Source organism: Oncorhynchus kisutch, linkage group LG9 (genome assembly GCF_002021735.2).
Source record: "Oncorhynchus kisutch isolate 150728-3 linkage group LG9, Okis_V2, whole genome shotgun sequence".
Classification (NCBI taxonomy): Eukaryota; Metazoa; Chordata; class Actinopteri; order Salmoniformes; family Salmonidae; genus Oncorhynchus; species Oncorhynchus kisutch.
The window spans coordinates 35043530-35058096 of NC_034182.2; the positions used below are offsets into that span (position 1 = coordinate 35043530).

General features: G+C 41.3%; 1 protein-coding gene and 1 long non-coding RNA gene across 3 annotated transcripts; one reads left to right on the plus strand and one right to left on the minus strand.

Annotated features, from left to right (window-relative positions):
• Positions 1 to 397: 397 nt before the first annotated feature.
• LOC109897102 (uncharacterized) lies at positions 398 to 7498 on the minus strand. 2 transcript variants are annotated; one of them, XR_002256189.2, is made up of 3 exons: positions 7380 to 7498; positions 925 to 1131; positions 398 to 510 (listed from the first exon to the last, which is right to left on the minus strand). It is a non-coding gene; the product is annotated as an uncharacterized LOC109897102 (long non-coding RNA). The 2 variants fall into 2 exon arrangements; XR_002256188.2 differs by lacking the exon at positions 7380 to 7498 and adding an exon at positions 2206 to 2419.
• A 402-nt stretch (positions 7499 to 7900) lies between these two features.
• On the plus strand, positions 7901 to 9760 carry LOC109897101 (cystatin-B). Its single transcript, XM_020491642.2, has 3 exons — positions 7901 to 8239; positions 8366 to 8467; positions 9302 to 9760. The coding sequence occupies exons 1-3, from the start codon at positions 8171 to 8173 to the stop codon at positions 9428 to 9430; spliced, it is 300 nt and encodes a 99-aa protein (XP_020347231.1). The 5' UTR covers positions 7901 to 8170; the 3' UTR covers positions 9431 to 9760.
• The last annotated feature ends 4807 nt before the right edge of the window (positions 9761 to 14567 follow it).

The following is a 14567-nucleotide window of genomic DNA, read 5'->3' on the forward strand; positions in this document are numbered from 1 at the left end:
GGCCATCGCTCATCCATATATATTGTTATGTACATAGTCTTATTCATCCCTTTACACTTGTGTGTATAAGGTAGTTGTTGTGAAATTGTTAGATTACTTGTTAGATATTATTGCATGGTCGGAACTAGAAGCACAAGCATTTCGCTACACTCGCATTAACTTCTGCTAACCATGTGTATGTGACCAATAACATTTGATTTGATTTGACAATGTACATTTGATTTGAGGAACTCGATGATGGTCGTTTAGAACTGAATCACTACACACAGCATTTAAAGGAGGGCTGAGGAGAAAACAACACCATGCATTCACCAAACACTGAGGAAAACAGATTCATTATTTCTTTATTTTTGTAATTGTCTGATTGGGAAGTACCATTGTCTATCAATTACAGAATCAGAAAAATATTTCAATTTGGCATTGGAAGTTTTATTTAATATAGTCAGTAATACAGGAGTCAAATTGCAAGGAGTCAGATCAGATCAGATGTCATCAGCAAGCCAGAGCCATCTGTGGAAAGAGCACAAGTAGAAGATAAGTGCAAACAGAATAAATGTATCATTCAACATCTGTTTCCATCTAAACAAATGACATGAACTCTGTCCCAATTCATCTCTGCTTAACTCCTCACATCCTCTCCACTCGCATCCTTCTCAAAAACCATTGGAGGAGGTGTGAGGCGAGGAACCTTGGGTCGTCTCCTCCAATGGGCTTTGAGAAGGAGGCGTGATGGTCAGTCCTTGCATCCACAGCTCTATGAATTTGAGAGTGGCTACATTTTTCAGCCCCATCCTTCAGCTTTTTACTGAAGCAGGCGGGGACACCGCTTTTTTATACTTTCAACTGCTGATTGCCACTTTAAGAAACACACAAACAATGAAGTATGTTTAAGCATACGTGACTGTTGGGAGTGTGGTGCCATACCTTTATCTCCCAGGTGCAGCAGAGCTGACACACTAAAGATGAAGTTGCAGTAGATGTCTTGACCACCCTTTGGCTGTTGTTCAGACAGTGGTAGCGCTGTAAGGTGTCCCAGGCACTGATTTGTGGCCACGTCACCTCCCACAGAACCAGTAAAGAGCTCCAGGTTCTTACGGTGGGGCATCAGCATAATCTATAGAGAGGGCAGAACTATACAGGAGATGGAATTAGATTTAGTATGGAGTTACAGTCCCAACTTAAAATCCCTGTAGAATCCAAAGACATAGGTAAAAAAAAAAAGGTAAACAAATGTATGGAACTGGAGTTTGAGGAAGGTGGAGCAATACTATATGTGCTGAGTTGGGTAAGGCATAAAATTAGTTGGTGAACAGCTGGCTGGCATGTGTGAGAGAGAGAGAGAGAGAGAGAGAGAGAGAGAGAGAGAGAGAGAGAGAGAGAGAGAGAGAGAGAGAGAAAAAAAAAATAAGATGTGAATAAATGTCACCGGCAGAGTTCAATTGGAATGTAAAAGTTTTAGCATCTTAATGTTGTCTCCAAGGTAACAGTCCATTTACAGACTGCTGTGGCTGGATCAAAAGAGGCAACTATGGATAATCATTTAGCCAAATAAGTGATAACACATGATGTGGGACTGAATTGCCATGTACCAATCCACGCCATCTGTCAGTCAGCATGGCTCAGTGTTGAACAGCCTGCTGTCATTTCATGCTCATCCCACCTCGTAGAGAGCTATCCTCCTATAGGTTTTCACTTCATCACTTACCTACACCACTCATATCGTTTAGCAGTAGCTAGGTTTCCATCCAATTGCTGGCAGATTTTCATGTGAATATTCTAAAAATCTGCATAAAGAAAATATTTGCATTTTCCCACCAGTGGGTTGTTTCCACCAAACCGACTTGTTGCAGATAAAAATCAGTGTGTGATGACGTCGCTTGAGTTTTCATGTCCCGAATAAAAATCTAATGTTCGATGAGTTTCTATTGCATTTTCAACTCTACCGATAGTTTTGTCACAAACTGCTGCATTAAAGAGCAAATGTGCCTCCTCTGGTCTTGGCACAGTTCGCAGATAGGCATATAGTGCAGTAGGCTCTGCGGGTAGGTTAGTCTACATTAGGGGTGTCAAACACATTCCATGGAGGGCCTAGTGTCTGCTGGTTTTTCCTTTCAATGTAAACCTAGACAACCAGGTGAGAGGAATGAAAGAAAAAAGTTCTAAACTGAGTGACATTAAAGCTATTGAAACTGTAAGAATAATTACATGATTGGTCTTTGTATGGACATGTTTGACGAAGGATGACATCATCGTCTTCCTCCAGGAAGACACCATCGTAGAAGCCCTTCTCAACACTACATAGAGAGTCAGACTGCAAGATGATATCACAAAATTATACATCAAATCAAACCACCAAGGTGTGGTAAGTAGCATAGAGCAGGTATTCTCAAACTGGGGTACGCACAATGCCGTCGGGGATACACCAATAAAAATGTGATTGACATTTTTTTTTTTTTTACAAAAATATATATATTTTTATTTTAAAATTCTTCACATTTTCAAACAGTCCATTTATATTTTCCAACAGGGCTAAACATTTGGGTGAGGTTGTTTTCTCGCCTGAGTAGCCTCGTTTCACTGCCCCCCAAAAAATGAAACCATCTAGTGTTCAGCGAAATAACAACACAATGTCAAATACAGGTAGCCTAGTCAAATAATTAACATCCAATCACATTAACCGTTGGAGCTTTTCTCTGTCTGCATTAACAAGGACAACACACAGGTCTTTCCAACATTGTATGATTTTTTTGTGTGCAAATTAACTCAAGCTTACAGACCATGTAAAATGTGATATAGCTAAGCACCGGAGTGAGTTGGGTGCGCAATAATGCAGGTACTTTCCCGAAAAGGATGACACAAACAACTGGATTCGTTATCCCTTTCATGCCCTGCCTCCAGTCCACTTAACAATATCTGAACAAGAGAGCCTCATCAAAATTGCAACAAGCGGTTCTGTGAAAATTGAATTTAATCAGAAGCCACTGTCAGATTTCTGGATTGGGCTGCGCTCAGAGTATCCTGCCTTGGCAAATCACGCTATTAAGACACTGATGCCCTTTGCAACCATGTACCTATGTGAGAGTGGATTCCCGGCCCTCACTAGCATTAAAATTAAATACAGGCACAGACTGTGTGTGGAAAATGATTTAAGACTGAGACTCTCTCCAATACAACCAAACATTGCAGAGTTATGTGCATCCTTTCAAGCACACCCTTCTCATTAACCTGTGGTGAGTTATTGATGAACAAATAAGGTTTTATATGTAAGATGGTTAAATAAATAGCAAAATTATTGATTATTATTATATAATTATTTGTGCCCTGGTCCTATAAGGGCTCTTTGTCACTTCCCACGAGCCGGGTTGTGACAAAAACTCACACTCATTCTTATGTTTAATAAATGTATAGTGTGTGTGTGGCAGGCTTACAATGATGGCAAAAACAACATTTGAGAGTGCGCTGACCCTGGTGCTAAAGGGGGTACGCAGCTGCAGGTTGAATGTCTGAAGGGGTACGGGACTATAACAAGTTTGGGAACCACTGGCCTGGAGATTAGAGAGGTGGATTGCTGGTTCAAGAACCCAAAACATAGTAAAAATAAAGGAATAACCTGAAATGAGTAGGTGTGTCCAAACTTTTTACTGGTACTGTACAGTGCCTTGCAAAGGTATTCACCCCCCTTGGCATTTTTCCTATTTTGTTGCAAAACAACCTGTAATTTAAATTGATTTTTATTTGGATTTCATGTAATGGACATACACAAAATAGTCCAAATTGGTGAAGTGAAATGAAAAAAGTAACTTGTTTCAAAAAATATATATGTTTTTAAATGTTCCATGGAAAAGTGGTGAGTGCATATGTGTTCACCCCCTTTGCTATGATGCCCCTAAATAAGATCTGGTGCAACCAATTACCTTCAGAAGTCACATAATTAATTAAATAAATAAAGTCCACCTGTGTGCAATCTAAGTGTCACATAATCTCAGTATATATAAACCTGTTCTGAAAGGCACCAGAGTCTGCAACACCACTAAGCAAGCGGCACCATGAAGACCAAGGAGCATGCCAGACAGGTCACGGACAAAGTAGTGGGGAAGTACAGATCAGGGTTAGGTTATAAAAAAATATCTGAAACTTTGAACATCCCACGGAGCACTATTATAAAAAAAATGGAAAGAATATGGCACCACAGCAAACCTGCCAAGAGAGGGCCACCCACCAAAACTCACAGACCAAGCAAGGAGGGCATTAATCAGAGCTCAAATGATACAAACCCCCTAAACAAATCAATTTTAATTCCAGGTTGTAAGGCAACAAAATAGGAAAAATGCCAAGGGGGTGAATACTTTTGCAAGCCACTGTATATGTTGTTAGACTACATGTGCATAACTATGTGGTTTAAATGTACATTAGCTGTGGTTCCTCTTATTTTGGAAGTAATATAACATTTTTAAATCTATTTTCAAAACATGCAACCTAAGAGTTCATGCCTTCAAGACAGAGGCTGAGGTTACAGTCAGTCGGTCTGAGGATTTTAACGTTTTATAGCACCACTTTGTATTTAATCCCAAATTGAAATTGAAGTCAGTGAGCCAGCTAAAATTGGTCAGTTTATTACTACTGCATTTAGTACTAGTTAGAAATGTCCTAACAAGGTAGTCATGCTGCCTGACAAGTAGGCGCAACGTTAGCCTTGATGAGGCCCTTACTCTCTCGGGATTGTGTGTAGTGTGATTTCCTTAGGGTCAAGCGACATGGCTTCAACCCAACATCAGGTAAATACCCCCTCCTACCATTTTCTACTCTCACCCAGAGGTGGCGCTCCTAGTGGCCAGAGACTCTAATGCAGGGAAACTTAAATCAGTTCTATCAACATGTTAAATGTGCAACCAGAGGGAAGAAAAATCTAGATCACCTGTACTCCACACACAGAGACGCGTACAAAGCTCTCCCTCGCCCTCCATTTGGTAAATCTGACCACATCTCTGTCCTCCTGATTCCCGCTTACATGCACAAATTAAAGCAGGAAGCACCAGTGACTCGGTCTATAAAAAAGTGGTCAGATGAAGCAGATGCTAAACTACAGGACTGTTTTGCTATCACAGACTGGAACATGTTCCTGGATTCTTCCGATGGCATTGAGGAGTACACCCAATCAGTCACTGGCTTCATCAATAAGTGCATTGAGGACGTCGTCCCCACAGTGACTGTACGTTCATACCCCAACCAGAAGGCATGGATTACAGGCAACATTCACACTGAGCTAAAGGGTAGAGCTGTCGCTTTCAAGGTGTGGGACTCTAACCCAGAAGCTTACAAGAAATCCTGCTATGCCCTGTGACGAACCATCAAACAGGCAAAGCGTCAATACAGGACTAAGATTGAATCATACTACACCGGCTCCGACGCTAGTCTTATGTGGCAGGGCTTGCAAACTATTACAGACTACAAAGGGAAGCACAGCCGCGAGCTGACCAGCGGCACGAGCCTACCAGACGAGCTAAATCACTTCTATGCTCACTTGTGAGGCAAGCAACAATGAGGCACACATGAGAGCATCAGGTGTTCCGGATGACTGTGTGATCACGCTCTCAGTAGACGAGGTGAGAAAGACCTTTAAACAGGTCAAAGCACACAAGGCTGCGGAGCCGGACGGATTACCAGGGCGTGTGCTCCAGGCATGTGCTGACCAACTGGCAGGTGTCTTCACTGACATTTTCAACATGTCCCTGATTGAGTCTGTAATACCAACATGTTTCAAGGAGACCACCATAGTCCCTGTGCCCAAGAACACAAAGGTAACCTGCCTAAATGACTACAGACCCGTAGCACTCACGTCTGTAGCCATGAAGTGTTTTGAAAGGCTGGTAATGGCTCACATCAACACCATTATCCCAGAAACCCTAGACCACTCCAATTTGCATACCGCCCAAACAGATCCACAGATGATGCAATCTCTATTACACTCCACACTGCCCTTTCCAACCTGGACAAAAGGGACACTTATGTGAGAATGCTATTCCTTGACTACAGCTCAGTGTTCAATACCAAGGTCCCCTCAAAGCTCATCACTAAGCTAAGGATCCTGGGACTAAACACCTCCCTCTTCAACTGGATCCTGGACTTCCTGACGGGCCGCACTATTGGTTAGAGCCTGTAAGTAAGCATGTCACTGTAAGGTGACACCTGTTGTATTCGGCGAACGTGACAAATAAACTTTGATTTGATGAGCAGAAGAAGGATAGTGTTTTGAGGGTCAAAAGCATGTCCTGTTAAGGTGTGAGGGATTTGTGATAGATAAGCACAGGTTGTGTTTTCTGAACTGAAGGAGTAGTGTAACGATCCTAGCCTTGAGAAATCCCCCAAGTGAGATTTCACTCTTGGCATCTCCCTTGGGGTTCCTTTAGGGTTTCCCGAACCTCTCCTCGGCCCCTCCAGACGTTTCACTTTATGTTTAACCCTTAACTGACACACATGGTTCAATTAGTCAACTAATTATCAAGCCTTTGACAAATTAAATCAGGTGTGGCTGTTTAGGTGTCACGTGTGCTCCCCCTCTGGCCTCTAGGTCACCAGGCTGCTCGTTATGGCGCACACCTGTCACCATCATTGTGTTTATTTATTGAAACCCTCACTCCCTGAACTTACTTCCCAACTAAGTGCACATCATTACATTAGGGTTAAAACAAAAATGTGAAACTTCTGGGGGTGGTGGTGGAGAAACCCTGTTTTAGGGTCAGATGCCCCAGGGTAAAGCTCTATTTAGGGGGATACTCACTTTACATGCATAAACAAACACAAACTAAATAGGTACCGGAACTGACCTGAGAGTGTGAGCTGTAAAGACACAGTCAGCTGCTCTTACCACTAGCCTTGCCCTTGTCCAATGGCTAGAGGTACAGCAGAGGCAACATAATTCACCCAAGGCCTGGACAAAAAAGGTCTAAGGCCTCAAGACATGCTAAGTGTTATGTAGCTATTTAGTTGTTTGTTTACGCATGTAAAGTGCGAGGCCTTAGACCTTTTTTGTCCAGGTGACTCCTTTAAGTCATGAAATAAATGTATTTCCATGTGCTTCCACGATTTGGTATTATTGAAAACCTTTTACATAATTAACGGCAAACAGCTATCTAAACCCAATGTTCACTAGGGTTGCTAACGTTAGCATACAAGATACTGTCACAGATAGGTGAGAACATCTTATAGAACATCTTTGATACTGTTGGCCAAGCGAATACATATCACTCCCTGTCTACAAAATTAACCAATATCCGTAACTGATTGAAATAAATTAAGAGTTTAGAGTTATGCCGACCGAAATACAGTGAATACTAGATTATTTGTATTTTCTTGTCCGATAATTTACCTCGCGTTCTCACCGTAAAATAGATATCTGCATCCAAATAAACAGTTGTTTCTTTGTACTAACAGCATAAACTCTGGGCGCGTCGCGTTTAGAGATTAAGAAGGGGCGTGGCATCAGGCCTCTGCTATTGAGTTTGTGCTATTAGTACCTAAAAACATTGTGCTTATTTGTTCATGTAGCACATATTAAGGGTAGACTGTGTTGGTATACGCACATATTAAGGGTAGACTGTGTTGGTATACACACAGATAGGACAATGAGACCGATTTCCCCGGATGTATAATTATGAAGCAGTCGCTTTGGCAGTTATTTCGCCCACCGAGCCAGGAGTTTTGTATAGAGGTCAATGAATGTCGAATTTGGTTTTAAAAAAATGTATGTCTTATTTGTTACGCGTGGGGTATTTGATCGAATAAACGTTTCGTAATGCTTAAATTGTTAGAGTGTACTGATATGAGTAGGACACGTGACATCCCGGCAACTTTGATTAAAAAAAATATTTAAATCGCAGTTCGCTCGAGGTGGATCTACATATTCATGACATGAGGCTAGCAGCATAGAATCTCTCTCCAATAATCAATCTGAGCACCAGGTTTGTCGGTATGTTCTCCGTATACCTCAATGGTCCGAATAGCCTCTCTCTATTTGGTGGGGAGTGGACATTTCAACCGGATGCTTCAGATTTCATATCCGGTGAAACATGTGACTTCTTGTTTTGTCTTAGGTGTTAAAGTGGGCGAATGTGGTATTTGGTATAACGTGCGATAGTTTCAGTGACGGTGTTCGGTCAGTCTGACAGTAAAGATGCCATTGTGTGGAGGAACAACTGGGCCAAAGGATGCCACTGAGGAGGTGCAGAAGATTTGTGATGAGGTGAGAGAGGAAAGGGGACTGTCAGTGTCTGTGTAGATCGAGTAATGAACGCCATTCCCCATTCGCCACCAAATGTAGTCTACTAACATTGTAGCTACTAAAAGATAACCATGTTTTTGCCCACAGATGAAGCCGCATGCAGAGCAGAAAACGGGGAGGAATTTTGACGTTTTCACAGCGAAAATTTACAAGACTCAGTTGGTGGCAGGGACCAACTTCTTCATCAAGGTTTCAGATTATTTCTTGCTACGTAACACTTTACATTACTGTCCCCTTATTACTGTGGTACGTAATTACAGTGTAACAAGTATTGCAATTACTCATTCTTCCTAACCTCAGCCCTAAGGTACAACCCTAAAGTACACACTTCTTAGCCCTATCCAGGCTGTGTCACATCTGGCCGTGATTGGGAGTCCCATAGGGCGGCACACAATTGTCTTCCGGGTTTGGCCGGTGTAGACCGTCATTGTAAATAAGAATTTGTTTTTAACTGAATTGCCTAGTTAAATAAAGGTTATGTAACCCTAGTACAGGGTAAATAGTGTAGTAATGGGTCATTACAATACATGTTACACTTTAATTACAGGAATAATTACCCAGTAAAAAGGGCCCTGTAATGTGCAACTAAAGAGGGTGGTTTATGGAGTTTATTTGACAGTACCCTTTCAGTAGCCTACATTGTTACACTGTAAGCCAAGTGGCCAGTGGGCACAGACTGCATTTCAGTGCATTGATACTGGATTCCATTTCACATGTTCCATGAGACATGGATGGATGTAACTGGTCAGTTGTTAGAGACCTCTAACACTCATCCATATGTATATATTCTTATTCCAGTCTAACATTTGTGTGTTAGGTAGTTGTGGAATTGTTAGATATTGCTGCACTGTCGGAACTAGAAGCACAAGCATTTCGCTACACTCGCAATAACATCTGCTATCTATACTGTTACAAATGTGTGTGTGTGTGTGTGTGTGTGACCAATTTGATTTGACCTGTTCTCTGTTCTTACCACTGTGTCCAACTGCCTGACTCTGACCTCATCTCTCTTGTGTCTTACAGGTTCATGTTGGTGGTGAAGACCATGTCCACCTGCGCGTGTATAAAATGCTGCCACACGCCGGAAGCAAACTGGAGCTGACCAGCCTGCAGGAGTCCAAAGCCCACAGCGACCCCATCGAGTACTTCTGATTTAACCCTATCAAGTACTTCTAATGACCCCTGTGACCCAGCCGCAGTCCGAGCCGAACCCCGGTGCCTACCCTACCCAATACACTACAGCCTCCTTTCCCTACACATAATAGATCTATGGTCATTCTACAGCCCAGGTAGCCTTTTAATATCAGTTTTCAGTGTTTCTTAAAATTATTTTATAATATGTAGCTGATAGGAAACCTTCATGTATGAAGGGAAATTGAAATAATGAATGAGCTCCAAACATGAATGTATATTTGCCTACTCAATTAAAGACAATATACTATTTTGCCACATGGTTAATAAATCATAATACTTTGTAACGAAGATGAATTCCTTGTCCATTATCGATGGTCTTTGAACACAATTTCAAACCTAGATCAACCCATTGCCCTCAGGTGACAGGTTAACACCAGCCTGGAAGCGAGTCCCTGCAGCAATGTTCCAACATTTAGTGGAAAGAAGAGTGGAGTCTGTTATAGTAGCAACGGGGGGACAAACTCCATATTAATTCCCATGATTTTAGAATGAGATGTTTGATGAGCAGGTGTCCACATACTTTTGCTCATGTGGTGTATTTCTTTTAAATTTTATGCATACATTTGTTTACATCCCTGTTAGTGAGCATTTCCACTTTTCCAAGAAAATCCATCCAATGGACAGGTGAGGCATATCAAGAAGCTGATTCAAAATAAAAAACGATCCTTACACAGGTGCACCTTGTGCTGGGAACAATAAAAGGCCACTCTCAAATGTGCAGTTTTGTCACACAACACAATGTCACAGATGTCTCGGGTTTTGAGTGAGCATGCAATTGGCATGCTGACTACAGGAATGTCCATCAGAGCTGTTGCCAGAGAATTTAATGTTAATTTCTCTACCATAAGCTGCCTCTGTCATTTTAGAGAATTTGTCAGTACGTCCTATTACTCTGACATTTCACATTCTTAAAATAAAGCGGTGATCCTAACTGACCTACGACAGGGAATTTTTACTAGGTTTGAATGTTGGGAATTGTGAAAAACTGAGTTTAAATGTATTTGGCTAAGGTGTATGTAAACTTCCGACTTAAACTGTAAGTACTTTTTTGGCGTATCTACTTTACTCTACTATTTATATTTTTGACTACTTTTACTTTTACTTCACTACATTCCTAAAGAAAATAATGTACTTTTTACTCCTTACATCCAAATGTACTCATTACATTTATTTTAAATGCTTAGCAGGACAGGAAAAATTTAAACTCACGCACTAATCAAGAGTCATCCCTACTGCCTCTGATCAGGCAGACTTATGAAACACAAATGCTTCATTTGTAAATTATGTCTGAGCGTTGTAGTGAGCCCCTGGCTATCTGTAATTGTTTTGTTTTTTGTGTGTGCCATCTGGTTTGCTTAATATAAGGAATTTTAAATGATTCATGCTGTTTCTTTGGAACTGAAGTATATTTTAGCAATTACATTTACTTTTGAGACTTCCGCATATTTAAAACCAAATACTTTTAGACTTTTAATCAAGTAGTATTTTACTGGGTGACTTTCACTTTTACTTGAGTAATTTTCGAACAAATCTTTACTTTAACTCAAATGACCATAAGGTACTGTTTCAACCACTGCATAAAGGAAGGTCCATAAAGAAATGGTTTGTTGAGATTGGTGTGAAAGAACTTGACTGGCCTGCACAGAACTCTCACCTCAACCCCATCGAACACCTTTGGAATGAATTGGAATGCTGACTGCGAGACAGGCCTGATCGCCCAACATCAGTGCCTGACCTCACTAATGCTCTTGTGGCTGAACGGAAGCGGTGGCTTCTTGCTTGCTGAGCGGCCTTTCATGTTATGTCGATAGAGGACTCGTTTTACTGTGGATATAGATACGAATGTACCTGTTTTCTTCAGCATCTTCACAAGGTAATTTTCTGCTGTTATGGGATTGATTTGCACTTTTTGCACCAAAGTACGTTCATCGCTAGGAGACAGAACGCGTCTCCTTCCTGAGCGGAATGATGGCTGTGTGGTCCCGTGGTGTTTATACTTGCGTACTATTGCTGTGTGCTATGTGGTAGCGTCAGGCTTTTGGAATTGCTCCCAAGGATGAACCAGATTTATGGAGGTCTACAATTTTTGTTCTCAGGTCTTGGCTGATTTATTTAGATTTTCCCATGATGTCAAGCAAAGAGGCACTGAGTTTGAAGGTAGGCCTTGAAATACATCCACAGGTACACCTCCAATTAGCCTATCAGAAGCTTCTAAAGCCATGACATCATTTTCTGGAATTTTCCAAGCTGTTTAAAGTCACAGTCAACTTAGTGTATGTAAACCTTCTGACCCACTTTAATTGTGTCAGTGTGAATTATAAGTGAAATAATCTGTCTGTAAACAATTGTTGGAAAATGTATCTGTCATGCACAAAGTAGATGTCCTAACCGACTTGCCAAAACTATAGTTTGTTAACAAGAAATTTGTGGAGTGGTTGAAAAACGAGTTTTAATGACTCCAACCTAAGTGTATGTAAACTTCCAACTTCAACTGTAAGTAGTACTTTTACTTTCTATATTTTACTATGTTTTTACTTAAGTACTTTACACCACTGGCTTTATGCACAGGAGCATTGTCATGCTGAAATAGGAAAGGGCCTTCGCCAAACTGTTTCCAATCATTTGGAAGCACAGAATCGTCTAGAATGTCACTGTATGCTGTAACGTTAAGATTTCCCTTCACTGGAACTAAAGGGCCAAGGCTGAACCATGAAAAACATCCCCAGACCATTATTCCTCCTCCACCAAACTTTACAGTTAGTACCAAGCATTGGGGCAGGTAGCGTTTTCCTGGCATCCGCCAAATCCAGATTCAGACTGCTAGATGGTGAAGCGTGATTCATCACTCCAGAGAACGCATTTCCAATGCTCTAGAGTCCAATGGCGGTGAGCTTTACACCACTCCAGCCGACGCCTGGCATTGCGCATGGTGATCTTAGGCTTGTGTGCGGCAGCTGAGCCATGGGAAACCATTTCATGAAGCTCCCAACGAACAGTTCTTGTGCTGACTTTGCTTCCAGAGGAAGTTTGGAACTAGGTAGTGAGTGTTGTAGCTGAGGACAGACAATTTTTACGCGCTTCAACACTCAGTGGTCCCTGACGAACTGACTTGTTGGCAAGGTGGCATCCTATGACGGTGCCACGTTGAAAGTCACTGAGCTCTTCAGTAAGGCCATTCTATTGCCCATGGTTGTCTATGGAGATTGGAGAGTGGGTCAGAGCAGCTCAGACAGTCACTTGACTGTAGAGGGGGTGGGGGGTAGTGGGTCGGCACCGCTCACTGAACACCTGAGGAAAGAACAGCACAGGAGAGGATCATTGAAGTGCATATATGTGTGTGTGTGTGTGTGTGTGTGTGTGTGTGTGTTATGTGTGTGTATTATGGATCCACATTAGTTCCTGCCACATCTACAATACAACACATTATTACACCACTACACATCTACAATACAACACATTATTACACCACTACACATCTACAATACAACACATTATTACATAGCACTACATATCTACAATACAACACATTATTAAACCACTACTCTACCACTGCACATCTATAATACAACACATTATTACACCATTACACATCTACAATACATTATTACACACTACTCTACCACTAAACATCTACAATACATTATTACACACTACTCTACCACTGCACATCTATAATACAACACATTATTACACCACTACATATCTACAATACAACACATTATTACATAGCACTACATATCTGCAATACAACACATTATTACACCACTACACATCTACAATACAACACATTATTACACCACTACACATCTACAATACAACACATTATTACACCACTACTCTGCCACTACACATCTACAATACAACACATTATTACACCACTACACATCTACAATACAACACATTATTACACCACTACACATCTACAATACAACACATTATTACATAGCACTACATATCTGCAATACAACACGTTATTACACCACTACTCTACCACTGTACATCTATAATACAACACATTATTACACCATTACACATCTACAATACATTATTACACACTACTCTACCACTAAACATCTACAATACATTATTACACACTACTCTACCACTGCACATCTATAATACAACACATTATTACACCACTACATATCTACAATACAACACATTATTACATAGCACTACATATCTGCAATACAACACATTATTACACCACTACACATCTACAATACAACACATTATTACACCACTACACATCTACAATACAACACATTATTACACCACTACTCTGCCACTACACATCTACAATACAACACATTATTACACCACTACACATCTACAATACAACACATTATTACACCACTACACATCTACAATACAACACATTATTACATAGCACTACATATCTGCAATACAACACGTTATTACACCACTACTCTACCACTGCACATCTATAATACAACACATTATTACACCATTACACATCTACAATACATTATTACACACTACTCTACCACTAAACATCTACAATACATGTATAATACCACAATATTACATTACAATGTACGTGTGTGTAGAGTGAGTAAGTTAGCGTGTGCGTGCGTATGCCGGTGTGTGTCTCTTCCCAGCTATCAGGTAAGAAGGTAAGATGCAGACAACGTTGAATTAACAATGGTTTAATAATACAATAGGAGCAGACGATAGACAGGTCAAGGCAGGCAGGCGTCAGTAAACCAGAGGTGGGGCAACGGTACTGGACGGCAGGCAGGCTCAGGGTCAGGGTCAGGGTATGCAAAGGTCAATGATCCAGAGGTGGGGAAAAGGTACAGGTCGGCAGGCAGGCTCAAGGTCAAGGGCAGGCAGAGTGGTCAGGCAGACGGGCTCCGAGTCAAGACAGGCAAGGGTCAAAACCAGGAGGGCGAGAAAAAGAGAGACTGGGAAAATCAGGAGCTGAGACAAAAACGCTGGTTGACTTGGCAAACAAGACAAACTGGCAACAGACAAACAGAGAACACAGGTATAAATACACAGGGGATAATGGGGAAGATGGGCGACACTTGGAGGGGGGTGGAGGCAGGTTCCGGGTGGAGAGCCACACCCT

What these genes read in the sequence shown, in the direction of transcription:
- LOC109897101 (XM_020491642.2), top strand. Translation starts at nt 8,171, where the DNA reads ATGCCATTGTGTGGAGGAACAACTGGGCCAAAGGATGCCACTGAGGAG. An exon ending in TGCAGAAGATTTGTGATGAG is followed by an intron (nt 8,240 to 8,365) that starts GTGAGAGAGGAA and finishes TTTTGCCCACAG; the next exon opens with ATGAAGCCGCATGCAGAGCA. An exon ending in GGACCAACTTCTTCATCAAG is followed by an intron (nt 8,468 to 9,301) that starts GTTTCAGATTAT and finishes TGTGTCTTACAG; the next exon opens with GTTCATGTTGGTGGTGAAGA.